Below are 10,143 nucleotides of genomic sequence, written 5' to 3' on the forward strand. Positions count from 1 at the left end.
TAAGCTGCGCATCTCCGTTGGTGCAGTCATCGGTGGGAGGGTGGACCAGGTCCTTGACTACACTTTCCCGGGCTAGTTTCCAAAGTGTTTGCTTGCCCCGCCGGCGAGACAGCCTGAGTGGTGAGGCTTGCTGCCTATCGTCCGCTTCCATCAGGTCGTGCTGACTATCGTCCACTTCCATTTGGTCGTGCTCAGGTGCTGCGGCGTCGACGTCCATTGGGTCCTCAGCGGCGGCCGCGGCTGGCTGCCCTTGGTGGAAAAGGTAGGTTTGCACGGCGCCAGTAGACGGCATGGTTGCATTCGCAGTGAGCAGAGTGGTTATTGCGGGGGCCAGGGGCCGTTGCGTGCGGGTAACCGGGTTTCGGTTATTGAATGAAGGGGGGTCCCTTGGGTGGGGCTTGCAGAGGTGGTTGTGCCTGCTCATGTCTTTTGCCAGGGCTGTGAACACTGAACGTGCCGTTTCGTACCCTCGTGTGCCAATGGCCAGGCTTTCGTCTCCATTTGTGAGGCGCATAGCCGTGCTGATTGCGGCTTTATCACCGGTGAGCAGGTCGTCTGGTGTTGTGCGCGTGTTTTCTGCAATGCCAAAGCGGGAAACGGCCTGTCTGCCGTACAAGGATGGGGGTGTCAACCACGTCGACCTGCCTGCGTTCCTGTCTGCCCTGCAAGCTAAGACTTTCGCCCTCCTTGCCCAGCCAGGCCGGCAACCCTGGAAGATGCTCACCCGGGCGCTGCTTACCCATGTGCGCCCGGACTCCGCCACCACGTGGGCGTGGGCGTACAGCGACGCGCCGGCGCCAGCGGGGCTGCCTGCCCGGCTGGCGGCCGCGGTCGGCCACGTGCGGAGCGCGGGAATAATAATAATAATTACAACGCCGGCCCATAGGGCCTGGCATGGATTAACGGGGCAAGGTGACTAGGGCGAGAGGGCCCGCCCCCCTCACGCTGACGCCTCACCACGAAAGAGTCACAACCTCCGAAACTACAACCTCCATGTCCTAGGCCGCTCTTCAAAGTCCACTACATCCAAGCCTGCACACCTAGCATATCGAGCTAGGGAAACGCCACGTTATAGTAGTGGAGCACTGCCAGTTCGTGCAAACCGCGGAGCCATGGCGCTCCGCCTCGAGCCTTGGATCTTGAGCCTTGTCTTGAACCTTGGACCTCGCCACTAAATCGGACTTCTGCACCACGACCTTTCTAGGTTGCAGCGGGCATAAGCCCGCAATTGCCACTAAGGGCAATTACCTTTCGTTCGTGGGATCACCAATCGGTTTCGCACCAATCTTTCGCCTTTTGCATAATTGGGCTTTTTATCCGGATTCGTACCCGGGTCCCTTCTGCCGTAAGGACGAGTCAAATCGCTAACTGAGTTAGCGATCCGGTGATCGTGCGGAGCGCGGGTGTGGAACAGCATCCGCCGCAGCCAGCCACTCAGCCGCCAGCGGCGCCGCCACAGTGGCGGGTTAGCCTGGACCAGCTGTGGGTGGCTAACGCTGCGGGGGCTGTGTCCTACGTCCACTACACGGGGCGGCTCTTGGAGCCTGGGCCTGGCGTGCTGCCCCCGGCGGTGGATGGGGCGTGGCAGCGAGCCTGCCTGTGTGCTTTTTTTTGAGGAATCATCCTTACAAGGTTGAACAGGGGCAGACGCGCTGCCCCCCTGCTGCCTGAAGACAGCCTGGTCCCCGAGACCAGAACCCTGACAGGGCAAGAAGAGAAGAAAAGAGAAGAAAACATTTTCTGGGCGCTGCTGGGTCCGCGCTTGTGTGCTGCTGCTGCCGCTGCCTTTGCTGCCGCTGCAGACACCCACGATGGCGGCGAAATGGCGGCGGCGCTGCCTGCCTCCTGGCGGGAGGGCACCATCACGCTCATTTTTTTTTTTGAGGAATCATCAAGGGCAAAAGCCTGGACCGCGCCGAGCTGGCGTCCTACCGGCCCATCACGCTGCTCAACTGCGACTTCAAGATGGTGTCCAAGGCCGTCAGCGCCCGCCTGCAGCCCGCCCTGGATGCAGTTGTGGATGAGCTGCAGACCGCGTTCATCACCGGCCGCTGGATTGGAGACAACGCGCTGTACCTCCAAGGCCTGATCGAATGGATGCGCCTGGACGTGGGCGCGGACGGCACGCCACGGCAGGGTGGTGCGCTGTACTTCTTGGACATTGAAAAGGCGTATGACCGGGTGCACCGGCAGTGGCTGTATGCGTCCGCGGAGGGACTTGGGTTTGGGCCGCGCATGCTGCGCTGGATCCGCCTGATCACTGCCAACGGCTCTGCCCGCGTGTGTGTGAACGGGATGCTCTCTGACGCCTTCCCAGTGCTGAACGGCTTGCCTCAGGGCAGCACCGCCTCACCACCCCTGTGGGTCATCCAGATGCAGCCACTGACGTCCTTTCTGCGGCGGCAGGTGGAGCAAGGGGCACTGCGCACGCCCCTGTTACCCAGCGGCGAGCAGGCGCCACCGGCTGCCCACCACGCTGACGACACGACCCTCACGGCGCGCGACCCGGCGGTGGACGGGCCGGTCCTGATGGCGGCAGTACAGCTGTTCTGCCGCGCGTCCAACGCCCGTGTCCATCCGGACAAGAGCAAGGCCATGGGCCTTGGCAGGTTTGCGCACCTGACGGGCCCTTGCCCACACACGGGGGTGCCGTTTACCACTGGCGCCGTGACGCACCTGGGTGTGCCCCTGTCGTGGGACTCGGATGCGGCTGCAGCTGACTTGTTCACCCGGCGGGCTCGCGGCATGGCGTTTGTGGCGCGTCTGTGGGCTGCCCTGTCTCTGACTCTTGTTGGCCGTGTGCACATTGCGAAGCAGGTGCTGGCGGCGAAGCTGGCCTACCACTTCAGCTTCCTCAACCCGTCGCCTGCGCAGCTGAAGGAACTCACCGACCTGGTGGACCACTTTGCTGCGCGCTCCATGCACGCTGAGGACGCCAGCCTGGTGTCGCACGGGAACCCGCTCCTGCTGCCAAAGCGGGAAACGGCCTGTCTGCCGTACAAGGATGGGGGTGTCAACCACGTCGACCTGCCTGCGTTCCTGTCTGCCCTGCAAGCTAAGACTTTCGCCCTCCTTGCCCAGCCAGGCCGGCAACCCTGGAAGATGCTCACCCGGGCGCTGCTTACCCATGTGCGCCCGGACTCCGCCACCACGTGGGCGTGGGTGTACAGCGACGCGCCGGCGCCAGCGGGGCTGCCTGCCCGGCTGGCGGCCGCGGTCGGCCACGTGCGGAGCGCGGGTGTGGAACAGCATCCGCCGTAGCCAGCCACTCAGCCGCCAGCGGCGCCGCCACAGTGGCGGGTTAGCCTGGACCAGCTGTGGGTGGCTAACGCTGCGGGGGCTGTGTCCTACGTCCACTACACGGGGCGGCTCTTGGAGCCTGGGCCTGGTGTGCTGCCCCCGGCAGTGGATGGGGTGTGGCAGCCTGCCTGTGTGCTGCAGCATCGCAAGCCGCTGCACCTGTGGACCTTTGAAGAGCGGGCGGCGTACGATGCAGCATCACCAGGGGAACGGGCAGGGGCGTGGCCTCGGGCGCCGTACTTCCTGGCGCCGGAAGCTGGGGTGGTGGTGCACCCGGAGCACTGCCGGATTGCGGGTGTCAGCTTGGCGGACTACACGGTGCGGGACGTGCGGCGGGCCATCACCGCGGCTAACCCGGCCGCACCTCCGACTCCGGCCCGCCCCGCAGCCATGCCGTGCCCGGCGCCAGCACAGCAGGCGGGGGGTTCGGGGACACAGCCGGCGGCACAGTCGCGGCTGGTGGAGCGGGAGGCGGAGTGGCAGCGTGCAGCGGCGCAGCTGACCACCACGGCGGCGCAGCACTTCCACAATAACCCGGTGGCTCTGGACCCCTGGCTCCACCGCACCTCCGCGGCCGCCGGGCAGCAGATAGAACACGCCGGCGAGAGAACTGCAGTCGTATGCGTCCCCGTCCCAGCACTCGGGTGAGGGGCCGCGGCGCTCCGCGCGGCTGCAGGAGCAGGCGGCGGGCGGGGCGGGACCTAGCACTGGGCCTGCCACGGCGGCGGCGGCAGCAGCGGCGGCGGTGGAGGGCGTCCCTCGCATGCTGCCCCCGGATGCGTCCCTTCTGCGGGGTACGTGGCCGAGGCTGTGGGACAGCCACGCCAGTCGGGGGGCAAAGGTGCTGGTGTACCGGATGCAACATGCTTACCTGCCTTGCGGGCTGTACAGGGCGGGCAAGGGCATTCGTCCACGGGTGACCACGGGGTGCGGGGGGTTGGGGGCGCACTGTCCTCACCCCGCCTGCGGGCCACCTGGCCCGCGGGCGTGGGCCAGCCTGACGCACATCTTCCTGGAGTGTCCAGCTTATGCGCAGGCGAGGACGTGGCTGCAGCAGCTGTGAGCCTGTGTTGCGCCCCAGGCAGCGGCGCCGCCAGTGACGGACGCGGGCTTCATGCTGGGGGACCGCATGGGTGTGTGGACCTCAGGCCCGCAGGAGGCGGGCGCGCTGCTGTGGAGCACTTTGCGGGCCACCTTCTTGTACGCCGTCTGGTGTGCGTACTGGTCCCGTGAGCCTGCTAAGCAGACGTCGGAGCATGTGGTTCGGGAGGTGGTCAGCGAGCTGCGCAGGGTGATGCAGCTGCGTTTCACTGCCGCCACGCTAACCCCTGAAACCCTGTCGGCTCTGCCCACACAGCTTCTCACCGCACAGCTCAAGGCGGCTAAGCTGGAGCACTTTGTTGCCATCTGGACGGCGGGTGGCGCGCTTTGTGAAGTGGAGGAGGTTCAGGGTGGGTCACCGAAGTTGCACTTGCGGCTGACGCTTGCATCACCTGTGCAGGCCCCCTAGGTTTCCTTTTGGGCGGCGTTTCTTTCCAGGCGCTGGCGTGGCGTATTATCGTCATCAGCTTATCTGGCGCCCCATCACTCTGGGAAAACCCACCCCTAATCTTACCGGACAATACGGTCATCTGTTACCGGACATACAGGCTAATCGGTTACCGGACAATGCGATTTAATTAAGGGACAATTTGTCCGGTAAAGTAGAGTCCGGTAGCTTTCAGGCATTGTCCGGTAGAGTCGCGCACCAATGTCCGGTAGGGCAGCGCCAGATTGTCCGGTAGATTTCAAGCATTGTCCGGTAGGTTTCAGGCATTGTCCGGTAGGTTTCAAGCAATGTCCGGTAAGGTAGTGCACCAATGTCCGGTAGGGTAGTGCACGATTGTCCGGTAGATTTCAAGCAATGTCCGGTAGCTTTCAAGCAATGTCCGGTAAGGTAGCGCACCAATGTCCGGTAGCCTAGCCAGCAGTACAAGCAGGACGCGTCCCACCGTCTTTTGTGGTGTCTACAGACACCGTTGCATGTCCTGTCATTCTAGTCATTCCCTTGTCATGTAGCAGCGGCTCCCCTGCCCTTGTTCAACCCTGTTCACATACCCTTTTTGCTTGCTCCTGGGTCCCTTTGGCTACCTCGTCGCGCTCCTTTGGCCCCATGCGCCTCCATGCTTGCGCACATATCACCTGCATACACAGCACCACCAGCGTTGCAACAGGCATGGTGACATGCAGCACATGCACCGATGCCTAGCGCGCAGACCAAGGTTGACATGAGGATATGGCGGCCGGGGAATTGTAAGCAGATATTTCCATGCATAAGCGATTGAAACTATTAGGACCCCGTGCGAAAGCGCAGGCAGGGCAAACGCATGGTTGTTGACCGTGACAGCAAAACACGTAGACGCTTTGAGCTTTGAGCTGATACAATGCGAGTTCTCAGTCAGAACGTTACATTATCGGGCTGTGAGCCTGTTTGGCCTTGAATCTTGTGCAGGTCGGCGATGGTCAGCGATAAAGGCCTCCACTTTGACCAAGTTTGTAGCACCTCCGCCAACCCCTCAAGCATGCTCGCAACCTTGTGTCTAACATTGTTGCTATGAAATAGCATCGTGCAGTATCATAGAGGGTTTGTGAACGTGGAACACTGCATGCCGATATCGCTTGCAACGGCGGTGATAGGCTGTAACAGCTCAGCGATACATTTAACAACTTGTAAGTATTAAATCTGTAGCGTAAAGTATGAGTCTTATGAGAGAGTCATACTAACAAGTTGAGAAGCTGAATGTAGGGTCTCTCATGCAGCAGTGCTGCCCCATTGCGCATGCCAGCCAGCTCCCTTCCCAGATCTGGTAATGCCATTGCTAGGACACATAATCCAATGTATGCAGTTATGTCGGATGCGGGCATGGATAAGATGCATGTGCCTGCTGCTCAGATGGGGCCACACAAGCAGGCCATGCCCGGAAACACACTTCCCCACAGCACACGCACACAGGACACGCCCCCCTGGGCTGCCCGCTTGGAGACACGCACAGCTGGGCATTGTGCAGCGTTGGTTCAAGTGTTGGGCGCTGGTTATGTCGGATGCGGGCATGGATAAGATGCATGTGCCTGCTGCTCAGATGGGGCCACACAAGCAGGCCATGCCCCGAAACATACTTCCCCACAGCACACGCACACAGGACACGCCCTGCTGGGCTGCCCGCTTGGAGACACGCACAGCTGGGCATTGCGCAGCGTTGCTGTGTTGGTTTAAGTGTTGGGCGCTGGTTATGTCGTATGCGGGCATGTATAAGAATGCGGAAGTTACAGAGGGGACAGTCCCAGCACCCGAAGACGCCGAGCCATCACATTAATCACATGCTATCAGGGCCCAACTTGACTCCACCAACCCCGACTTTGCTGCAAACCCTCCTGTGGACAAAGTCTGTGTGACTCCGCGCACTGTGAGTCCTAGCCAGGCCTCAACCCGCCAGAGCCCCACCGCTGTGCCTTATCGCCACAAGCCTAGGTACAGAAGTGCCGGGAAACGTCTAGGCCGCAGGACATACGCATAGCGCACGCACTAACCAGGCCCCGCCCAGCTGCCGCCCAGGCCCGCCCAGCTGCCGCCCAGGCCCGCCCAGCTGCCGCCCAGGCCCGCCCAGCTGCCGCCCCAGCCCCCGCCCAGCTGCCGCCCCAGCCCCCGGCTCCCGGTTGCCGCCCCACCCCCCGGCACCCGGCTGCCGTATAAATTGCAGCACCAACATGACTCTTTGGCACACCTTGACACGCATGTAAGCCAGCTTCACGACCAACAAGTGCTTGCAAGGACTCAACAACATTCACCGCCCACTGCCCCCCGCCGCCAGTCGTACTACTTGCTTTGGTGCACCTATCCCGCACGCCATGCACGCCATGCTACTGCCCAACAGACCAAGGGCATCCTGCAATGTAGTTTACTGTCCAAGCACTATCCCTCTACTTCCCCTACTTCTTGGCGTTCTCCAGCTGCTTCTCTGTGCAGCCAAAGCTAGCCGGTGTCTTGCCCTCCCAGCTTGTTCACCTGCGGTGTTCATAGAATGTAATAAATAGTGTGCATGATGGGGTACGTTTCATGCTCAGGCAGTAGGCGCCTCTCCAGCTGGGCGGGCCTGGGCGGCAGCTGGGCGGCCCTGGGCGGCAGCTGGGCGGGCCTGGGCGGCGGCTGGGCGGCAGCTGGGCGGGCCTGGGTGGCATCTGGGTGGGGGCTGAGCGCGCCTGGGCAGAGCCTGGACAAGGGCTGGGCAGGAGCCACATAACAATGGGTTACCAGCAGGAAGTTACCATTTTATCAAAGTTTACCGAGGTTTTACCGATCAGCCAACCCATACCAATCCTGACCGATGCTAACCGATGCTGACCATCGGTTTATCAGGGTGACCGCCCGGTAACCGCCCCCATACCGATCGGTTTAATAGGGGCTGGAACGGTAGGGACACGCTTCACCAAACCGGGAGCCCTCCGCCCAAGGGCATGTCAATGCCTGCCGCAGTTCGTGCAGGCCGTCATGTGCTGCAACCAGCTGGCCCACACACGCCAGTCCCGGCAGAGCAAACAAATCCGCAAAAGCCACTTCCCACGTGCGGCCGTCCTCACACAGCGCCGGGTTAGCCCACAACGGCACATGACTCACCCACGCGCCCGGCTCGGGCGGCGCCACAAGAGTCACCGTGGGCAATTTAGTCATGGCTTTCAGCAGGCGCACAAACGGCTTGCCCGCCGGGGTGAGCGACTTATTTAGCACACGGTCCAACAAACGCAGGGGCATTGCCGCCGGGTGCACCTGGCGCAGCCACGCTGCCACGACCCGGGTCCACGGGGGCACGTACGGCAGCAGACCACACACACCCAACACACACTGTACCGCGAGGCCGGCTTGCCGCGCTTTCACATGCGGCACCAGCGGTAACAGGCCCGTCACCCCCACCGCCGGAGGCAGTTGCATAAGTTCAATGGAGAGGCCAGGCGGGCGTGCCTGGGGGTTGGCATCAAACTGGGCCGGCGACAGCCGGATAAGATGCATGTGCCTGCCGCTCAGATGGCTGGGGCCACACAAGCAGGCCATATGCCCGGAAACACACTTCCCCACAGCACACGCACACAGGACACGCCCCCCTGGGCTGCCCGCTTGGAGACACGCACAGCTGGGCGTCACACATGCGTTCGCTCAAGCGTGCACACACACACACACACACACACACACACACACACACACACACACACACACACACACACACACACAAATGCACAAGCTCATGCTCACGCACGCACATACACGCACGTCAATACACACACACACACACCTCGTGTACACACGAGCACACGCATGCACAAGCCCACACATGCACACACACACACACACACACACACACACACACACACACACACACACACACACACACACACACACACACACACACACACACACACACACACACACGCACACACACACACACAAGCCCACACATACACACACACACATGCTGCTGATGGCCTTGTTGCTTGTCGCCCCAGACTCCCAACTCCCAGCGTCGCCCCTGACACCCAACTCAGCCCCCGACTCGGACGACCGCGTGTGCAAGGACACGCCTGGGAGTGGAATGCGTCTTTGATGTCTACTATCAATAGCTACTCGGCAGTGCGTGAGGTGTGTGCATCAGGGGATAAAGAATTCGAGGTGTACGCGACGAACGGAAAACCCACTGGAACCGGTGGGTTTTTTTTCGTTTCGCACACAAGCCGTATTTCTCAATTCTTATTGTACGTACCACTTTATAGAGCCAAACTCTATTCGTTTGTCATCAACAATGCATCCAACGCCGTTCCAGAAGGGCCTGCCGCTGCCGCTGCCGCCCCTCCTGCACCTGTGGTCGTTCATGTTCACCACGTTGCCCTTGCTATCGGCAAACTCAATGGAGCCACCGCCAGACGTGTGGAAGCTGTCTCTGCCAGCATAGTAGTAGGACTCGGACATGGCTCTGCCCTGTGCAAGGATCTTGTCGCTTTGGTAATAACACACAACTAATTAATACAGTACATAAACTGAGCATGCTGGTGCTGTTGAACCGGCTTTTCACTGGTGTGCATGGTGTCCGGTAAGATTTGGCAAATCGCGGCCTGCAAATGTCCGGTAAGGGGCGCCGGGGACTATTGTCCGGTAGATTTCAGGCATTGTCCGGTAGGGTACAGCACTTGTCCGGTAAGTCTGGTCACATGTCCGGTAGGTTTTGGATTGTCCGGTAACTTTGTTTTCCCAGAGTGCATGTGTCATAGCTCTGGCTGGCGTCGCAGCGCCTGGGCGGCTGTGGGCCTTTCTGCACAGCGCGTCTTGCAGCGGGCTGGAGCCCGATTAGTCAGCGCCACATCTGGCCCGTTTAGTTTTCTGCTTGTGTCTCCCCTGCCAGTTCTCCTGGGGTGTTGCTCAAGCAACTGACTTGTGGGGGTGGGGTGGGTTACGGCGGGTCGAGTGATGGTAGCACTGGTGTTTTCCTTTCTGGCGCGCGGTGGTGGTGGTTCTTGCGGTTAGGCTGTGGTGTAGGTTGGTGCTTGGGTTAGGTCTGGCGGTGTTTTTTGTGCAACCCCTCCCGGGGGGCGGGGGGGCCAGCCTCCTGCTCTATCTGCCGGGTCGGGGTGGGGTGGGGTGGGATGGATGGGGGTGGTTGGTGGCGGTTTCGAGGTGTTTGCTTTCTGTTTTCTTCTCTTTTCTTCTCTTCTTGCCCTGTCAGGGTTCTGGTCTCGGGGACCAGGCTGCTTTCAGGCAGCAGGGGGGCAGCGCGTCTGCCCCTATTCAACCTTGTAAGGATGATTCCTCAAAAAAAAAAAAAA

The 10,143-nt window shown here is 61.2% G+C and overlaps 2 protein-coding genes across 2 annotated transcripts; one reads left to right on the top strand and one right to left on the bottom strand.

Moving 5' to 3' along the window:
* Positions 1-998: 998 nt before the first annotated feature.
* Positions 999-6,025, top strand: CHLRE_01g006700v5 (uncharacterized protein). Its single transcript, XM_043058213.1, has 4 exons — positions 999-1,345; positions 1,803-3,225; positions 4,658-4,751; positions 4,950-6,025. The coding sequence occupies exons 2-4, from the start codon at positions 1,966-1,968 to the stop codon at positions 4,952-4,954; spliced, it is 1,359 nt and encodes a 452-aa protein (XP_042928127.1). The 5' UTR covers positions 999-1,345; positions 1,803-1,965; the 3' UTR covers positions 4,955-6,025.
* Positions 6,026-6,591: 566 nt separating this feature from the next.
* Positions 6,592-9,548, bottom strand: CHLRE_01g006733v5 (uncharacterized protein). The gene is made up of 4 exons (XM_043058214.1): positions 9,183-9,548; positions 8,294-8,360; positions 7,952-8,050; positions 6,592-7,342 (listed from the first exon to the last, which is right to left on the bottom strand). The coding sequence occupies exons 1-4, from the start codon at positions 9,290-9,292 to the stop codon at positions 7,310-7,312; spliced, it is 309 nt and encodes a 102-aa protein (XP_042928128.1). The 5' UTR covers positions 9,293-9,548; the 3' UTR covers positions 6,592-7,309.
* Positions 9,549-10,143: the final 595 nt, after the last annotated feature.

This window comes from Chlamydomonas reinhardtii, chromosome 1 (genome assembly GCF_000002595.2).
Source record: "Chlamydomonas reinhardtii strain CC-503 cw92 mt+ chromosome 1, whole genome shotgun sequence".
NCBI classification, from domain to species: Eukaryota; Viridiplantae; Chlorophyta; class Chlorophyceae; order Chlamydomonadales; family Chlamydomonadaceae; genus Chlamydomonas; species Chlamydomonas reinhardtii.

Bases quoted from the DNA above. Each gene is read 5' to 3' on its own strand.
- CHLRE_01g006700v5 (XM_043058213.1), top strand. From the start codon at position 1,966: ATGGTGTCCAAGGCCGTCAGCGCCCGCCTGCAGCCCGCCCTGGATGCA. The intron at 3,226-4,657 runs GTGCGGAGCGCG...CTGCCCACACAG, and splicing joins TGGCGGCCGCGGTCGGCCAC to CTTCTCACCGCACAGCTCAA.
- CHLRE_01g006733v5 (XM_043058214.1), bottom strand. From the start codon at position 9,292: ATGTCCGAGTCCTACTACTATGCTGGCAGAGACAGCTTCCACACGTCT. The intron at 8,361-9,182 runs GTGCAGGAGGGG...GTGTGGCCCCAG, and splicing joins GTGAACATGAACGACCACAG to CCATCTGAGCGGCAGGCACA. The intron at 8,051-8,293 runs GCACGCCCGCCT...GTGCTAAATAAG, and splicing joins AGTTTGATGCCAACCCCCAG to TCGCTCACCCCGGCGGGCAA.